The following is a 20455-nucleotide window of genomic DNA, read 5'->3' as shown; positions in this document are numbered from 1 at the left end:
TGTTTTGAATGAGAGAGACATTAAATGTTTACCTGTTCATTCAGTTTCATCATGTCCTCATCAAGCCGATTAGGCACATTCATCATGTCCTCAGTGTGATGTGATGCAAAGAAGTCTTAAATGAAATGCAAAGAAAACACAGGTATTAACCATTAAAAGGATACAAGACTACATTGGGATAACGTTTTTATATTATACATTTTAAAACGCACAATTGTGTAGTGAAAGATATAGAAATGTATAAGTTCTTTGTAGCCCACAAAAAAGAAAATTGAAGTTGCATGATGTGTGCTTGCAGTTTCACAGACTATCATACCTTCAGGTTCCTCCAGGATGAGCTTTTCACACACTGCTGCTCTGCTTTTGGAGCGTTCGAAGTAGCTGAGAAGAGATGATGGTATTTCATCTTCATCCTGTAGTAAGAAAGATGCTTTATGTTAGTTACTTTTATGTAAAGTATGGCAATGTGTAGTCCTCTTAGGCTTTAATGAATCCACATCAGGAGATTAATCTCACTTAAAGAAACTGGAAAATTGATATTATAGTCAATGTGGTAAGGATGATTAATACCATAATATGGCTTACATTCAGTCTGTAGCTGGATATGAAATGTTCCATAATCAGTTCATTAGTCATCATTTCGACCTTTATTTAATCTTGAAGAATCACTGAGGGCATACGCTTTCATTTACAATGCCGTTAAGAGGTTAGAGTGCATAAAACAAATAAACGTGAACACAAAAATAAGCAAATCAAAAGATAAATAATCATCATATAAAGGAAAATAAAAACATCTATGCTGATTATCTTATTCAGCATCATGGAAGTTACATCTCGGCGGAATACATTCAATTAAGGGCTTCTCAAAATCAATTGTAAATGTCTGAGTTTTATATAATGTTATTGTCTATTAACATTTCCCTTTAATCTAATATAGGCTGCTCTGGGTATAATGTAACTCAAGTTATCCATTTAATCTTCTGTTTCATGTCTGCATGGATTATCGTTCCTCCTTGTCCTTGATCATTTGGGTTTTTCATCATTTCAGTCTGCTGTGCCCACAGACTGGAACAATTTACAGAAAACTTTAAAACTGGTCCACTACATCTCAAAATCAGCCTTCAGGAACTCTCTTCATGGACTCCCTAAAACACACCTGCACCTGCTTTCAATGCTTTTAATCCTGGACTCCTGCTGACGCTGTTTGTTGTTTGCTCTGTTCTGTCCTGTCATCTTTAACTTGTCTTTTGTGTTTGTTTCTTACTGTTATCCCTGACCCTTTACCCCTCAAAAGGCTGTGCCTTTTGCCAGGTCGTCACTGGAAATAAAAATTTGTACTTAATGACTTACCTGGTTAAATAAAAATAAAGCATTCATCTGTAGGCTATACAGGTATGAATGTAGGCCTACTTGAGTATTATGTGCATTGTTTTTGCAAGTATTGTTGTATTTTATTGAAATTACTATTTATATTTTGTTTGTTTTTTTCTTTACTATTTAACATACTTTACTTTGAGGCATGCCAAGTAATACCAGGATACAATAAACACTGACTTGATGTTCTGATACTGCTCAAACAAATACAAACAAACACTATGAAAGACCCTATAAGGATTGTTGTCACGTCAGGTTGTTATTTATTTTAATTTGTTGAGAAACTTGAACTTAGAGAATAATACAATACATAAAGTTTTATGTCACGTGCCAAGAGCCACTAATCATGCCTCAATTGGAACTTGATGGCAGGCTCGTGACGTACACGGAAGCTGCTAAATGTAGCACCTGCTCAATTAAAGTAAACACCTGTAATTAAATATGTTTATGTAAGGGCTCTGGACACATTCAGGTTGTATACTTACCATCTCCTCGTGAAATGAAGAACTTTCCAGCCTTCCTGTGGTTTCATCAGTATCACAGATGACAGTGTTATTTAGCTCTCGCATGATTGCGTCATATATATCATTAACGTGCGTCATGGTTTCTGAAGGGACCTGAAATGATCTGTATTATGTCTTCATGGAAAAGCTAAGTTAACATTTTGTTAGCAGGCAGAACAAGAAACCAGAAAAGGTCCTCTGGCGTCTCGTTGATACTTCTGTCTCCATGGTAATGACGCTGCGTGGCCTGTCGAGGGACATACTGTGCGAAAAGCGAAGGGATAATTCAAGTGTCCTTATAATGAGTTCTTCAAGACACGGGTCAGGCAAAGGGCTGTTTAACTTTACGTTATATTAAAATATACATTTTTTAAATTATATTTGACATTTTTACAGTGAAATAGAGACTAATGTTTGTTCAGTGTTTATATAGAAAAAGGCAAAGGGGAACACTGAAGAGGAGTTTTCAGATGCTGAAATTATTCTTAATGCCTCTTGCTGACCTACAAAAGGAAATATATGTTGATGAATAAAGTTTAATTATTCCTACATGGTTGTTTTTAATTCCTGAAAGTGCTGCTGCAGGAAGATGTCAAATGAAGTGATTAAACGCACGCTTCAGAGACAGCTTGTATTTGGTCAAATGAGCAGTATATGCTTTTTCTTATGTCACAAAAATATCACTTACATACACTACCAGTCACAAGTTTGGACACAACTTCTGATTCAATGTTTTTTTTATTTGTTTTAACTATTTTCAACATTGTAGATTAATACTGAAGACATCAAAACTATGAAATAATCTAGTTTTGCCATAATCTGGATTACAACAGTAGTCAAATAGGGCTATCTATTGTGTACTAACCCTACCTCTGAACAACACAACTGATGGTCTCAAACACTTTAAGAAGGCAAGTCATTCTACAAATGAACTCTGGACGAGGCTCATGTTAATTAGAAACCATTCCAGGAGGCCACTTCATGAAGCAGACTGAGGGAATACCAAGAGTGTCTAAAGCTGTCATGAAGGAAAAAGGGGGCTACTTTACAGAATCTAAAATATAAAACATACTCTGGTTTGTTTAACACTTTTTTGTGAATTAAATAATTCCATATATGTTCTTTCATAGTTTTGATGTCTTCAGTATTAATCTACAGTGTTTCAAATAATTGAAATAAATGCAAACCCTTGAATGAGAAGGTGTTTCTAAACTTTTGACTGGTAGAGTACATTTTTTAATTATATTTGACAATTTTGCAGTGAAATAGAGAGTGTCTATATAGAAAAGGGCAAAGGGGAACATTGAAGAGGAGTTTTCAGATGCTGAAATTATTATTAATTCCTCTTGTTGACCTACAAAAGAAAGTATATGTTGATGAATAGAGTTTAATTATTCCTACATGGTTGTTTTTCATTCCTGAAAGTGCTGCTGCAGGAAGATTGTAAAATGAAGTGATTAAACACATGCTTCAGAGACAGCTTATATTTGCATTTTAAGTAGCAAAGATTCCTTGATGAGTGATATGGCTTTTTTCCTCTCTTTTTGTCAAAGGAGCAGTATATGATTTTTCTTATGTTAGAAAATAACACTTCCATATGTTGAGGGACACATTTAGCAAAGAGAAGAGTAATGTTTTGACTACAGGATCTGCAAATTTGATGAACAAAATTAAAGTTCCTCACATATTGGTTTTAGGTAATCATTCTTTATGATCACAATTTTCAAGCTCATGAAAAGACAAGAGTTCACTCCTGATTTACTGAAGTCCATCTCTAATCTAATCTTAGATAAATACAACATGCACACGGCATATGACAAAGAGAGATGCATAAAAAATATATGTAAATAAAATAAGTGCATTCAGTGCAGTCTAAGGGATAAGAGTTCAAATTAGACACTGATGTTTTGATACTGCTCAAACAAATAGGACCAAATACTATGAAAGACCCTTTAAGGATCATTGTTTCGTTGTGAGAAATTTGGACACTACTTCTGAACATCATGCATATTTCTGTATGAACCTAATAGCTCTTTTAATACATGAATTACATATACAATACTTCTGTTGTCATTTTCAATATTTAAGCTGAATTTAGGCAAGCCAAATGTCCTGTAACCTTCTTGGCAAAACACCTAATTCTGATTCTGAGTACATATTAAATGTTGTTTTAAATTGTACATCATGGCACATCACTTGTTAAACCTCTCCACATGGTGAAATGATAGGGAGCAATTAGTGATGTGAGAACTGAAGAGCTGCTCTGTCGCAGCTTTGCTTAGTGAACACAAAATGCAGTGTCATGAACCTGTGTGGGGACATTTTGGGCAGCTAGAAGGGGTCAAGGAGCCTAAGACCTTGTAGGTGAGTCACAAGACCAGAAGAACAAAAAAAGTGTTTGGCTGTGAACAATGCACAGTATTTCCACCACATTTCTCATCACAAAGACCGGTTCCTCTCTCCCGTGGTGAAGCTGTGCACTCGTGCTGTACTCCTTCTCTTTGAGGAGATTCCAGTAGCCCACACAGGTTTTCCCATACACATTCCCAAGGGCTTTCTAAAAGGAACCCAGTCTCCTTCCTCAGAGTTTCAAAGAAGAACAGCGTGTCCTCCATGCTCAGGAGACACACGAAGGCCTGTTCTCCTGTCTCGTGACGTCCCAGGATGAAAACAAAACAACACAATGGCGCCGTATAGGTGCAATTTTTCCTTCAAAGGGCCAAAACTGAATTCCACAACGACAATGAAAGGCAGCACATGTACATCACTTGTGTGGCCAACAAGGTCAACATGATCAGAATCTTCACATGTCAGGGACAAGAAGAGCTTTCATACGGGTCATCACGGGTCACGGCACGACTTCAGTCTTTGTCTGACGGGCAGAAGCAGGACACTTTGGTGCTGCCCCCGTTGTTGGAGTCAAACTGCCTGTCCCTTATGTTTCATTAGGTCCTCTAAGAATCATTGACCAAGTTCAATTGCTCAAAAAGGCTCCATCAGCAAGCCTTGTCCACTCCAATTAGGACCAGGGCCTTTGTCGGTGGGCAAGGTGTTCGTCGCTTTTGTCCAAGTGCACGGAACCCAGACAGCAGCCAGACAGGGCCAAGCTGCAGATTTACACAGCAGATTACGCCAGTCAATGGCGGCTCCGGCCCAAACGCAGCAGAGGTTTGGATAGCAGCCGTGTGTTTACACTGTCAAGGGTTTTCTGTTACTCATCTGTAGCCATTATCTTGGCAGCCATTGGGCCTATCAAGCCTATCATTTCCATCTGGGGGCTTTGACGAAAGAAAGGATTGGAGGGAAAAATTACAACCCCCTCCCCCAGACTACTCTTTTACTTTTTTATTGCCTATTTAGAATGCACAAGGGTGCAACTTTCAAATTTGTGACGCACTAAATCAATCAGTAGATTGCACTTTTTGGCCTTCTTCAACATTAATTTCCTCACTTAGAGACCTTGTTGAATCCATGCAACTAAAAGAAGAATTAAAGTACTTCTCATGCATGAACTCCAGCTGACATTTCAAACCCCAGTCCTGGAAAATGGATGATTCTTCTCAATGCACTGATCCAGATTAAAGGCTTCTGAGAGTAAGGCGACTTGTACGTAGACCTGATGGTAGTTAAGACATGTTAGATGCACGTGAGGGGGGAAACATATTTAAGCAAGCTAATCCTGCACGAGCCCCATTATAAGCCTAATCACTCTTATCTTATCAAATTCTTGCCTGCATGAGCAACCAATATCTCACGGTAATTCTTCACAAATTTCCAGAGCTCAGTGTGCACAACAGTGGAGTGAATTGGTGAAGTTCAACCAGTTCATCCTGTGCACCCTCCTAACTGAGATTATGTCTCCTTTCGTTGGATGACAAAATAGCGGACACAGATTTGGATTGTCTTGTAGAGTTATCATTACCCTGTCAGTGTGAGTTTAGTGCTTCTAAATCTGCTTCAAATGACTGTGGGATTATTGGAGTCAGAATTCCCCCCTAACAAGCTGGGGGCTGGGACCATTCTCCTCCTGGCTTACAGTAACAAACCCTCTAGGTTGTATTCTTCCTTTACACACACTTTTTCAAAGTTGTAGACTTTTAAAGCCACTGGATTCCCAAATCCACAATAGTCATTTTACTGTGGAGCCTAGGGTATCATGTGCACATTGCAGAATCTCAAAGTTTTGCAGAAATAGCCAATCCTGATTTGAAATATCATAGAGGTTAAACTTTTGTATTTATAACAAATTCTATGCATTCATTAGGATCGACTGCACTTGTTACTTCAAGAAATACAAAATGAGGAAATAAAACATTCAAATCATCAACACAGCTGTCACATACTGACCTCTCATGGTTCATGTACATTCGTTGTACTGTCTGCATAGAAACTCCCAACCACATGGCGCCCGAGAGGGATAAAATAAACCATAAAAACAGCACTTGGCTGTTGGCTCAGGTTGGTGTTAGCTCTGTGATGTTCTCGGTTGGGTCTCATGACTAGTTCTTGGCCTTGTGTCACAGGACAGTTCATAGTGAGAGAGGAGACAAGGCTTTACTGCAACTAATCCTCTCTTTGAAAACGCATCTCCACCTCCAGCCCAGCCAGTGCCAGGAGTTAGCCAGAGCCAGGAGTTAGCCAGAGCCACAGTGCAGCTATTATGATGTTGAAATGAGCCTTGTGTGTCCGTTTGAGGGCTGGATGTCACTACCTGTGTGCGTGTTCTGTTCCTGTGCTGTGCAACAATTCAGTAATGTTTTACATTGTAGCTTTTTATATTCATGTTTGGAGCAGGTCTAATATTAAGATAAAGTGGCTTACTTTCTTTTATTACATGAAATCAAAATGTCTTTTACCCAAACCTGTCTCAAAACAGAAATAATAAAAAAATAATAAAATACACATTTTTTTATAGTTAGATTTCTGGGGCATTTTTTCCTTTACGGATAGGACAGCTGAAGAAAGACAGGAAAAGTGAGGAGTAGAGAGAGGAGGGAGACATTCAGCCAAAGGTTGCTGCCAGGAGTTGAACCGGCGACCTCTGCAACAAGGATTATAGCCTCTGTATGTGGGGCGCTCAGACCGCTAGGCCACCAGTGCCCAACACATACACATAGGTTTTAACTAATAGTTTAAATAACTACATAATTTTATCCTAAAAAAACTGCTGCTTGAACAAGAGTTAAATATTTTAACTGCATTCTTTAGTTTATGTAGTATCACATACACATGAATGCATTTATTGTCCATAAACTGCAGCATAAAACGCTGTACTGATCTACTACTCATATGTAAACAAGCACAGATGACACATACCATCTTATAGCCCAGTTTGGCAATATTTTGATCTGATAAATGGAGGTAAAGATGTACAGTATGTAGGCTGTGTCTCATTAAACTGGCATATAACCACTTGATGGGAGCAATGAGTAACCAGCACAGGCACGGAAGGCTGGTGGTGCTAGCTCTGCTAACCTTAGCCAGCAAACAAATGAGACATTGTTTACCCGCTGACTCTCAGACCCAGTGCAGGGCTGTATTAAGTAAACTGAGCTCAGTTAGACTGTTTTCTTCTTGTCATTAGACTGATCGGTTAGTCAGAATTCTAATTTCCATTTAAACAACGAGGAAACTGGCTGCTGTAGAACATCCCTAATATAGACGTACAGAAAACTCATATGAAAGTGGACTTATGGCATTGCATTACAAAGCTATCCACATACTTGTTATAACTAAAAGCTACACAATAACTGCGAAATAGTATTTATGATAAATGTCTTCCATTGTCCACCTGCAGCCCCTCCACAGTCCACTGGGGGGCTGCAGCCCACATTTAAGGAATCACTATCTTGAAGCATACTTTACCTGCTATTTTACTCTAAATGGGAGCATACTTTACAAACTGAATTTCATGCTGTATTTCATGAGACTTGCTTAGCAGTTCAGGGCATAAAAATCTCATAATATTGGTTATTTAGCCTGCAAGTTAATGGAATAGTAGGCTGACTCACTTCTATCAGACGTGTTTTATAACCAGTGAAGACTTCCGCTTCATTGCTGGCTTCTGACTTCTCAGACCCAGGTGCTACATCCACTTTTTATAAAGTCTGCAACAGAGCTAATCAAAGCTCACATAATGACATAAGATCACTGTGACACACAAGCAGCAGAAGAGCTGTAACTGAAGATGAGAGCACCAGAACTTAAACCTGTGACCTATAGCTCTGAGATTAAATTCCTCAAAAGAAAAAGGAGATAGTAAGAATAAAAAGGGACCATAAAAAATCCCTCCTGTGAGAGGAAAAATGCCCTGAAGTAACCCAAAGTGGAAAAACTAGAACACCCTGACTCAGATGAGACACAACATGGTGGCAGCAGATAGCATTTATCACCAGCTAGTGTTTCCATTCTTATTTCACCCATCCGAACTCCAGCCATCAGCGCTTCACATGGCCTCGCAGCCTCATTTTGACTTTTGTGGAAAAAAAAACACACACACGAAGCTAGATCAAGGCTGTGAGGCTGAACGTCACTGTTGCATCACGGCTGACTGTTTTCTTTTGTTTTATCAGAGCAGGTTTGAGCTGCACTTCGCCTATCACAGCAGCACACACAGGCTTCTCTGTGCTTCAAAGCTGCTCCCAGACAGCACATGAAATACTCTTTGTTTCCCCCTGGGTGAAACTAAGCTTTTCAAGACAATAACACACACAAACACGCATATATCTCAAGTTCTGTAAGTTGCGGAGTTCGGTGTGTCACTTGAAGTTATAAATAGTTATTCTAAATTTAAATACATCGCTGGATTGGAGAACAGTTGCACGACGTGACCTCTTTAAGTTCATCTTTCTCAGTTTTTCTGGCTTAACTTAAATTCCATCTCCCAATTTTGTTTCATCATTTTCAGTATCTAGCAATTGTTATTTTTATAGATAGTTCTTCCAAAGGGATACTTGTAATTCTGTCTCTTGAAAAAATTATGTTATAATAAGTGGATTTAGAGAAAAGTACACATTATATTCAAGACATGCAGTTTCTATTAAAATACCAACGTTATTTTAGTCTGGACGACAGTCAGAAGTCCAGAAATTGCGCATGTGAATATGTGTATATGTAATGTTAAAAGGAAGGAAAGATCACAAAGTTCAGAATACTGTGAGTATATAAAGAAATGTGATGAAGAATGATGGACTGAATGGACAGTACATCCAACTTAAAGCACTTCCCTAGGCTTTCCATCCACTCAAAGCATTACAATACACATCACATTCACTTATTAGCATTCACCCTGCGTTCAAACACTGATGGCAGAGGCTGAATGCACTATCACAGCAAAGCTATACTAGTTTGCATTTTATAACCCATCACTGCTTTCCTTCATATAATGCACCATCAGTATCAAACAATACCATTCTTACCCTTTCACACACTGCTGTGCCACCATATGTGATTTGGAGTTCAATGTCTCGCCCAAGGCCACTGTGGACTGTGGGAGCTGGGAGCAAACCACCAACCTTCCAATTCAGAGACAACTGAGGCCACCACTGAGCCACAGCTACACCGCTAATTCACTTTGATACGAACTTGGATTCTAAATTCGGCTGGGGAAAAAAAAAAAGGGCTTTAATCAAATAAATGCTTAAAATATGTTAAAGCTAACTCATTGGGTGTCTTACAGAGATGTTCTCTTTAAGCTGGCTATTTTTTTAATTAAAAGATAGCCATTGCCTAAAACACTCACACTCAGCATATTTTTCAAATTCATGCTTCAATGAAAGAGACTTTTAAGTAGTTATTGAGTCCATAAACTTATTGGGAAATGTTCAAAGAGGTGATGAATTAATGAGAAAAGGTGTCTTCACAACAATCCCAGAGAGACCACTTCAGTAGGACAATTAAAGGGTGTTAGCTAAGGTTCTTCCACATTCTTAATGAGAGTTACCTTTACAAGCTCAAACCTTTCATTTCATATATATATTTTTAATGGCCAATGTTGAATCATTGGCAGTTTTTTTATCCAAACAACACCGGGCCATATCTCTGATAGGGTTGCCACCTTAGATTTGTTAAAAAAAAAAGGAACAATCGACCAATTGTTTGGGGTGGAGGGCTCAGACTGACCAAATGAACATAAAATTCGGAGAGAGGACACTGGTAAGCTCTGTCGCTGCAATCTCGTCTTCAATCTTGGTCCTAAAAGTTGCAATGGCTGCCTGTTTTTGTTGGTTTGATACCATAGCTTGATGCTTTTTTGTTTTTGCATGGATTTCTAATGCATTTGTTTCCCTTCATATTTTACAGAGATTTTCACCAGACGCATGTGGTGGGAAAATTGTCTCCCTGGGTCGGCCGTACCCGTTCAAACTCTGACGGCGTCGCCCAGTCACGATTGTAACTAGTATATGGGTTGAATTTGTGCTGGTGGCTTGCATGTATTTGCTCCATCTCCTTCCTCGTCAGTCGTCTCTCCTCCCATTTCAAATGGAGACACCAAAACTTGGTGAAAAGAAGACCTCAGCGCGGAATACTTCAGTCAATTCAGCTTGCTGTCTCTCTACGATCAAGTTTCCCTCCCTTGCTGAAGCCACTTTGAATGCTAGGGCACATGCGTGACATACGCACAGACAGGAAGAAAACAGACAATTTTAAATAGCCGTAGAAGCACGGGGGGACTTTTCTGGACTACAGAACGATGGAAATCAAATGAGGTTTTTGTATTTTCCCCCAAAAACGGGACAAATTGTGTCCCAGGAGAGATTTTTATTTTCCCGGGACAGCTGGTGAAAAAAGAGAACAATTCTGGGAAAGACGGGAGGGGTGGCAACTCTAATCTCTGATGTTGTACAAAATACAGTTGAACACCTCTGATGTTGGCTACCATTATCTTTATCTGAAGCTTAGACAAAATAATAGAGACACCTGTCAGATAAAGGCGTTACAGCTTAACAAGCTAGCTAGCACAAGCTACAGCCTCCATCATGAACTTAAAGGTGAATCAGCAACTCTCTAAAAACTACAACTTCAGTAAAGGTGTTTTTTCTTGAATGTTCTGTGCACCGAATTGCATGAATACCAGCTAAGTGTACCAAATGAATTGTCCACAGCATCTGTGACATTTCTTAGTTTTCATTGTAGTACAATCTGCATTTAAGTGAGTATTGCTTTATTCTTCTTATGACAGTGTTTTCCTGACAGCACCAGAACCTTTACTGGCCCATTCATGCCATCTCTGTGTGATTCCCATTGGCTGAGAACATGCATCACTGAGACACAGTGAAAACCAATCTGCCTTAACTTTCCATCTGAGGTGTGGGAGGGGTAAACTTGTGACGGCCGGATGGGGTTGTGTTACCAAAGTCAGAGTTGGTTCATGAAGAATTCAACAGGTAGGAAAGGTACGCCGCCATCTGTGACTGGCTCTGTGTTTACCATCACAAAATCAAAACAGCAGCAGAGAATGGAGGACATCAAGTACCTGCTATTCAACGCTCCATCTGGGATAATGCATTTATTCTAATTTCACAACCAGGGACAAAGTGGATCAAACACACATATCACACCTGATTCAATGTCAGAGTTAAATCCAGGCTTTAATTCAGGCTGTGAGAGAAAAGACACTTTCTGTTTCCCATCCTCAACCTTCCTCTTTATTAAAGCGTAACACTATATTTTGGGTTATAATGTCAGAGTACACACTCACCCACTGAGTCGTCAACAAGCTGACCTTCTGATCCACAAGCTCCATCTGAGACAGCTGTGTTGATCATTTAACCAGCTGTAAAAATACCAAAAACAGGTTCTGTTAGAAAACAAGAGGAGGCAGCAAACAACACTGAAGATGAGGAAGAGGAAGAGTCACGACATGGAGAGGGACAGCTAGCACATCATGACAAGGTTTGGATGAATAAAGCAAGATACAGACGACCATTAAATGCATGTAAACAGTGACAACAACCACTCAGTCAGGTATCTGCCATAACATATCTGCCATGAATTAAGTCTCTGCAAATATAACACTGATGTGTTTGAATGGAAATTATTTCATAGAGAAATTAACTGAATTATTTTATAGCAGGGACCAGGTAGCACAGCTTGAACACAGACTTTGTTAGATTATAAATGAGCAGATACTTGGCAACAGTGGCAAAGAATAACTTTCTTTAACAGGCAGAAACCTCGAGCAGAACCAGACTCTTTTAAAAAGGTTGTCATGGGGCGCCAGTTTAGCTCAACAGATGGATCATGCTCCTCTTTTGCAGAGGCTAGTTCTTGTGGCTGTCCCAGGTAGGACGATTCAAGTCTTGCCCTCAACATTTACTGCATGTTTTATCTCTCTTCAGCTCTCATCAGTGTAGGCATAAAAGGTCCAAATATGATCCCCCCCAAAAAGTTGTTCTTGATTTGGCCAGCAAGCTGTATGTGAGTTACTAATGAAAAATACAACAGACGGAGGACAATGTAGAGGTTTTGACTTCTCTAAATATGCTGTAAATGAATAAAACTTTGTCCCACTATTAAAGCTTTGCAGAAGCACAATTAACCCTCCTGTTATGTTCGTTTCTCAGGAACAGCAATAATGTTCCTGGGTCAATTTAACGCGGGGCATATTCAATTATCCAAAAGTGTCAGAACCCCAAAAAATCCCAATTAACAGTATTTTAATCTCATTATTAACTCCATTACTAACCACTTAAATCAATATTTAGTGCAATGGTGTTCTTTAATTCTAACAGATCATGGTTTAATGAGGACATCTCACTTGTTTTTAATGAAAATTCATGTTAAAAGGATGTGTGTGTGCATGTGTGTGTATGAGTGGGGTGAAATATGTCACACAGATGCAAAGAAACAATTAGTATATGACACTTCTGACCCCTTATACCCTCTACTTTGACTGCCGGGTCAAATTGACCCACAAACGGTATATCTATAAACATGCAGAGGGGTTTTGCAAATATGTGAAATCAACCATTTTCATTTTATATGTTGGTTTCACCTATTAAGCCAAGCAGAAGAAGTTTCATACTGAAAAAATATTTAAAACAATTTTTGGGGGATTTTTGAACTTTGAAAAGGGTCAATTTGACCCGCAACATAACAGGAGGGTTAAGATGTTTTTTTTTCTATTTAAAAGGACCATGTATAATAATTCACTTTTTGTAAATGTGCCAGAATTAGCCAAAAGGCTAGTTTACACCCGCAGTCCTTTGCCAGATGTTAAAAAGGCTCCCTATAAAAACCAAAATTAAACAAACAAACAAAAAAGTCAAATGAAATGAAATGAAAATAAAAAAGGGAGAGGAGAAACCAAAACGCAAAAAAAGGAAAGAAAATTACAAATAGCACCATATGATTAAAAATGACTAAATGCTATATAAGGTGATGGCATGACAGTCTGTGAGAAAGTGGCCATGGACATAAAATACATGCCGCAAGACAATCAGGAAGCAGCAAAGAGGAAATGTCAAGGTAGACACATGCAGACACAACAGGACAACATTTAACAGTGCTGTACACATTTGCATCAGATAGTGACTATCAATCATTAAACTATAGCGGCATGCAATTCAAATGAAGCAACGTATAGACTGAGCAACAGATGCACACAATGAATAGACAACACAAGCATTCAATTGACATTCAAACTTAGAGACTGTAGTTATTTTCTGTTATTATATGTAGCAGTGAACACATATTTCAACATTACAGGATTTTAAATGTCATATTAGCCCAAATAAAGTGGTAATTTTTTTTAATTTGCCAAGAAAACTGTCTGTGTTGTCTTTCATTTTCATGTGGTCTTAATGTTGACTCATTAGTTGCTTTCTGTCTGTCTTAACTTCCCCTTTTTCTGTCAAGTGATATGTGACAGAACGTATAGGCTGGGAGGCCTTGGCCATCGTCCTCTAGCTTTAAAAGTAAAGTGATATTTCTAGGCCTAACACATGGTCGAAGTGCAGCACACCACACTGCCAGTCTCATGATAGTACGTAAAGAAAGAGGCATTCTCCCAGTCAGACGGTTACATAACTATTTCTTCGAGGGTGACCTGATTTCTTTATATACCGGGGTCTATTAACACAGAGATACACACGGCATACTCGCATACATCGACACAGACACCCACACGTCATGAAAGTCACTATCAGCATCTTCCCTATTCTGGACTTCTGATAATGACTATAGTAGTGCACTGGTAGCTCTCTTCTTTATCTGAAGCTTTCACTGATCTCAGAACAGAACACTGCCGCTCATATCAGTGACATTACTCTGTCTGTGGCACACTGAGCTACGGTTGATACTGTTTACCACCAGATTAGGCTTCAGAGTTTATTCACAGAAATGAAATTCTGGAAAGGAAATGATATGAAGAAAAAGAGAACAATGATAATTATTTGCAGATTGGTTTCTCATGTTTTGACGTCTTCTTTGGCTGCAATTCTTTCATTGTCTCAGGAACAGTTTTGAAATATAAGTCTTCAGAAACTGTACTCCCTCTCTCTGACAGGTGACTGTCATGCTAAGACAATGCATCCAGCAGTGTTTTAAATGCTTACTGGCCAGTACAATAATAATTTAAGTGAACTACAGTGTCATCAGCTAAACTAAGTATATTGTACATTCACTAATAGCATGAGGAATGGTTTTCTGTCACTGCTCTCAGAGTTTCTGTGCTGTCCTGCTGATGAGGAAGCGCTATTAGCAGCAATCAATACGTCTTCTTATGCCGCCCTCACTGAAATCCTGCAGACACTGAAAACTGCTTCTTGCAGGCAGAAGACTTCTAGCACAATGAGGACAAGAAGCTGTACTCAGAGTACTCTCTCCATCCTTTAACAGGGGGCTGTGAACTGGAAGTAATGGGATTTGTGTGAGCATCAAATACACACTCTCTCTCACACACATTTTGGCATGGCAAAAGAGATTTATGTAATAATGTCCTTGATGCACCTGATGCACTATGGGTGGATATCATCTCACACTGGGCACTGGGTCAGATCGGGACACAAACATGGGTGGTCTTTGGTCTCTTCCCTTTCTGAAGCACAATTGTATGAATTACAATGAATTAGCCAGAAAAAATAAACACAGCTTTCTTGTGGAAAAAAAAAGGGAGCAGTATAGTTGGTTTATTCTTCACTTGAAATTGAATTAATCCCAGAAAGACAACAGTCAATTTATAGACTCTTGGATGAATGACACAGTTCAGGTTGGGCCATCTTAACTCTCTTAACAAAAACTGTTTGCCACACATACTTTCTGAATTAAACCTAAACCCATTTTTATCAATTTATGTTGATTCCACATGGATTTTAAAAGAAGAAATGAATGACTGCTGTATTTATATCCCTATTGTACTTCAATTCAAAGCATTGGAGCTCTTTCATGTTGTTTCTCTTAAAGATGATCTGTTTCTCCCTTTATCTGGGTAAGGTTTCCTTAATGTTCCCTCAGAAACTCCCCAAATGTATGTGCAAATTTACCTTTTGATTTCAATGTTAGGTACACTGATGTGTTTGTATATCATATGAATACTCATGTGTAGATGTGTTTGTATATGTATGTAAGTATACAATTCTCTTAATGTCTAAATTATGAAAGAAGAGGACTGATTTGGGTTGGGGGGGTGTTATATTTTTTGACTGTACCTTTGTAATGCACCTCTTTTTTCTGAAAATAAAAAAAGTTGAAACATAAAAAAATGTGTCCCTTATAATGCAGAGAAGCTTATGTTAAGGAGAGATAGTCTTTTTGATGGTAGACGGAAAAGGCGTGCCTCTTGTTACTTCTTCTGGTGTCTCCTCAGTGATTTCAAAACCACGTTTTAGCAGAGTTCAATGAGTGCACCAAGGTCTTAAGCCTTCTATCACTTGAAAAAGTGTCAATAAAAGAGAAATGAGACTGATCAAAACAAATTTCTACTCAAATTTTGATAAACTGGAAACAATAATTACTGATACTGGTGTTTCATCACAGAGGGATTATGTGATTGTGGAACTATGAGTAATTGTCTTGTCCTAAAACTTGATTCAGTCTCAGTTCAGCTGTGTGAACTTGTGTGGGACCCTCCCATGCCCTGGTTTCAGTTTTTGAGTCATAGCTACCATTTCACCGTGACGTTTCAGGTTGTTTTTGCGCTTGAGGTGAAAAATACTCACAAACATTGACTCATTCTTTACCCCCAAAACTCTTAACAAAACTGCCTCTGTGCAAAGCTGAATCTGTCACACTCAGGAGATCTGACTTAAACAGACCCACAGTCCTGTAAATGAATCTAACATATGGAGAAGAGATAGTTTTTGCATCAGTATGTAGAATGTCAACTTTGAAAGATTAAAGTCATATAATTAAGAAAGTAATCCAACTTTGTACTGAGTGTGTTTTTGGTTCCCATAGTGCAGCTTGTGTCTCATAGTGGCCAACTAAAGGCTGTAATATTTTAACACTGCTTAAACTACAGCGGTGAAAGAGTTCAGACCCTGTTAGAAAAGAAACAGAATTCAATTAAAAGTTAAAATCCAGAATTAATTATTTTAGCTTAAATAAAGAACGAAAGTGATACAAACAAAACATACTTAAAGAAATACTTCAACATTTCCTGATTTTGTTATTCTATAAGTTAAAACAAAGATGTTTGAAGCCTGATTCAAGTCATAGGTAATTGAACTACAGTACTAGGGTGGTTAAGCTGTGATTTTATCCACTGTATACATTCCTCTGGTTGCATTCTGAATACAGCCTACATTTTTATTACATCTGACCTGAACTGAACCCATGCGTTGGATTAAAAAATGTATTTCTCAAAGTTTTTTCCTGTCTTGTCTGGTCTTTATTTAAATTTCCTTTTTCCTTTTATTTATTTATTTATTGCAATACCCACGAAGATTACGCGGGTGGATGACGCGTAAATTCCGACCTTGACGAAAAAACCACAGCTTTTTATGAGTGAAAAAATCCTTTAGAATAAAGTATTTACGTCCCAACATAAACAGACTGTACAAATAAACACTGTAATACTGCAAATAAACTATTTTCAAAGAGAGGTGGCTTTTATAAACAGAGGCACATTGCTTTTATCCACGAGCCAGCTTATTTCAGAACGTAGTAGTGGAGTGTACCAAGTAGAAAGGGGGGTGGAGAAGAAAAATGAAATGCTCATTTTGCCTTAAATCAACACTTTCTGCAAAAATATATTTTTGATAGTATATAATATAATTTTTAAAGTAAACTTGAGGACAAAAAGATTGATTTTAGGTTAAAAATTTGTCATTCCTTCAAGGCGTTGGAGGAGGAGCACCCCTCTAAACGTGGTGCGCTCCTTCCTGGGACATAGAGAAAGTCAGCAAGCAGAATCTGTGACACCACACACCGGCGAGCCTGGTTCATAAAGACGCACATTCATAATGTCTGCCCCGTGCATGTGCTCTCACAATTTCATTCCTTGAGACTCATCATTTTTTAGAAAAAGGACGACTGCTATTCAAAATTGGTGAGTACAAACTACATCATCCTCCATGGGTTTTAATTATAGGGTATTTCCTCTTTATTAAGGCATGATGTGTGTGGATGTGTGAGCGTGTGTGAGGCTGACTGGAGTACCAGTGCGCATGATGTGGCTGGCCACTGAATGATGAAACATCTCACATGTATGTCATGGAGGCTGGGCGGTGAGGGAGGGGATTGATTTATTGGCATTCCTCAGAACAAATCGGGCCTGTGTAAAACAGAAAACCACATGGTACTGGGGTGGTTTGCTTTGTTTTTTTTTTATTCCTTTCTTTATCCGCATTTTTTTCCTCATTGAATTGAATGGCCCGCCCGTTCTTTGACTTATCACTCCCTGAGTCATGTGTACACATCCTTTGTGAGCGCACTCATCCCCATCCATTAATTCCATGCCATGATTGTGATTGCCTATATGTTCCCATTTCCAGCCTCCATAAGAACTGCAGTATAGTGAAGGTTACTCAGCATCAGCGTTTACTCCTTTTTGGCTGCTGTGTTGCGTTCACGGGATTATGAAACGACGGCCTTTGCCTCATACAAACCAGGCTAATCTGGAAGCGGTAAATGAAATCTATTAATCACTTAATCCTACTGGATGGTGAAAGGAGGGAGGCATGTTGTATTCTGTGATATGTCCGAACATCTCTGTGCTTTTTGGAAATAACTCAAGGTTAGGAAACACTGTGATGAAAGCATAGACGCACTTTACAGAAGCGCAAAAGACAAGGATGTTGCGCACCTTAATCCGCCTTATGGGTGACCAGTGTCCACACCCTTGTATGCTATACAGAAGTCTACAAATATAACATTGTGTTACGATATTAGAGGTGAATGCTCCACCATTGCGTTGAAAGAGACTTCACCTAGTATTTTTCCTCTTCCCTTATCCGGAGCAAGCGCATGTTTGACTTCTATTCTGGAAGTTGACATCCTTTCTTGTTCACAAAAGGGCTTTTCCCATCCCATAAATCCCACGGTGCTGCAGAGAAATTGTTTGGGTTCGTATGCAAATATACTCCTCCTCCTCCCTTCAATTATTTAGGAGTCTGGAAACCAGATCGTCTCCTCACCAAGACCTGTCACTGTCCGAGTCACTGTCCACCACCAGACTATAATGTTCACAGCCGCTTTATTCAACACCCTAAATGACGAGTTGCTGTAAAAGTTATCCCTATAAATGTTCCTGCCAAAGCCAGACATGTGATATTCATGTGAGAAATAACTCTGCATACTCGGGATAAAGAAATAAGTCTCTCCGTGGACTTTTAAAGTCAGATAAGGTTACTTGGAGAGTGTAAACTTGATAAACCAAACTGAAAATCTGCATTTAAGGTGTTTGGTTAATCTGACATGATGTTTTTTTTGTGTGATATGTATAAAATGTTTAGTTTGTGTTGCATTTTTGATACAGATCTTTCAAAAAAAGGTTTATTAAAAGCCCCTTATGGCCTACATGTGCCAAACATAGCTGCTATAGGTAATGCAAAGTTCATTTAGGGTGAAACCAGCCACAGAGAAGTCTATGGGGAGAAATTACAGGGTAAATGTAGAGACAAGAAATCAAACTAAACCTATTATGTGTTCTGTTGATGTCAAGACAAAAAAAAACCCTCCTCAGATGTTTTACTTTTTCTCACTGAAACATTTCCTGTTTTCTCCCACAGACGTTTGGTGATAATGAAGAAGTAAACCCACATCCTGACCATTCATCTTCTAAAAACTGTTCCCAAAAAACTGAACCAAAAATCTTTTTAAAAAACTTGCAGCTTTGCACAGTCACATTTCCCTAAAGTGACTTTTTCACACACGCCTGGCCTTGCCCTTTCAGCCTGATAACCAAAAAGACGTTCCACCCCTTGCACTTGTTTGCTTTATCAAATGCCCAAAAACAGCAAGGCCGTCAAGAGAGAGCTTGACGAGGATGTCACAGAGTCTCACAAGGACCTGCTTTCCAACGAGGACGCCTGTGACGATTCCTTCAAGAAGACCTCGCTGATCGTCAACAACCATGAAGGGGATGGGAAAGAGTGCGATGTGGAGGAAGGGGGCTCAGATGGCGAGGAGGAGGAACGCCCAGCCTGGAACAACAAGCTCCAGTACATCCTGGCCCAGGTTGGCTTCTCTGTAGGCCTGGGCAACGTCTGGAGGTTCCCCTACCTGTGTCAGAAGAACGGAGGGGGTGAGTACTGGAATTGCCTTAATTTAAATTATATAAAACAAAAAAAAAAGGTCATAAACTGTTTTAAATTACAGGAAAATGAGTGTCTAAGTCCAACAAAGTAGCAACCTATGAAGGATTTTCTTGCTGTTGTGCAGAACCTTGATTTAAATGTGAATATAAATCAAAAGATAGGTTATTATGATGCGAGCACAAGTTTGTAGTTTGATCATTTTTTGGAAAATAATAACTTTTAATGTACAATTTCTAGCTATAACTCTTGAAATCTTAAAATCAAACCATTGATTACTTCTGAAATGCAGATCTAGAACAAAGATACAACAAACTGAAGCATGTATTGTGTTCTATAATATATAAAATAATGGGATGTGCACTGCCAGTGTGCTATTAAACGTGTACACGGAAGCTAGAGGCCTACAATCTATCTTATTTAGTCTGTCAATACTGCTCAGTGACCTTCAGGACTGACATGAGAGTCATGTGACCACCTGTGTCTCTGTTGGTGTGCAGCCTGTGACATCTCTCTAACAACAACAACAACAACAGCTAAACCAGATATATAACCTCATAAAACTCCTGTCAAAATGCAGGAAATCATTCTGTGCACAGCTTTGCTTCCACACATTTCAGTCTAATAATAACAACATCCAGTGCTGCAGTCAAACCACGCTTCCCATGCAGTCCTTAATTGAACTCGTGCGTAGTGTTGTCGGAGTGGGATGAAGACTCACTCCAGTGTTTATACTCTGATGTGTCCTGTGAAGGTGATAAGGCATTGCTTTCCACCTGGAGATTATGCAGAGCTCTCTCACTAAAGCTGATTAAATGAAACCGTCTCAGACAGGTTTGTCCAGACAGGATACAAAATACTCTACTCAAGTTAAGTTAATAT

The 20455-nt window shown here is 38.9% G+C and overlaps 2 protein-coding genes across 2 annotated transcripts in view; one reads left to right on the top strand and one right to left on the bottom strand.

Annotated features, from left to right (window-relative positions):
- Positions 1 to 2124, bottom strand: part of lrriq1 (leucine-rich repeats and IQ motif containing 1) — a 44537-nt gene extending 42413 nt beyond the window's left edge. The window contains exons 1-3 of the mRNA XM_034686488.1: positions 1860 to 2124; positions 317 to 413; positions 33 to 115 (exon numbers count right to left, since the gene is read on the bottom strand). Of these exons, the coding sequence (XP_034542379.1) occupies positions 33 to 115; positions 317 to 413; positions 1860 to 1976 (297 nt within the window). The 5' untranslated portion in view covers positions 1977 to 2124. The remainder of the gene's footprint in view (positions 1 to 32; positions 116 to 316; positions 414 to 1859) is intronic.
- A 15111-nt stretch (positions 2125 to 17235) lies between these two features.
- slc6a15 (solute carrier family 6 member 15) overlaps positions 17236 to 20455 on the top strand; it is a 28188-nt gene continuing 24968 nt past the window's right edge. Inside the window, exons 1-2 of the mRNA XM_034685572.1 lie at positions 17236 to 17367; positions 19049 to 19563. Of these exons, the coding sequence (XP_034541463.1) occupies positions 19263 to 19563 (301 nt within the window). The 5' untranslated portion in view covers positions 17236 to 17367; positions 19049 to 19262. The remainder of the gene's footprint in view (positions 17368 to 19048; positions 19564 to 20455) is intronic.

Source organism: Notolabrus celidotus, chromosome 6 (assembly GCF_009762535.1).
Source record: "Notolabrus celidotus isolate fNotCel1 chromosome 6, fNotCel1.pri, whole genome shotgun sequence".
In the NCBI taxonomy this organism is placed as follows: domain Eukaryota; kingdom Metazoa; phylum Chordata; class Actinopteri; order Labriformes; family Labridae; genus Notolabrus; species Notolabrus celidotus.
The sequence above is the reverse complement of the archived record's forward strand: the minus strand, read 5'-3'. Positions and strand labels throughout refer to the sequence as shown.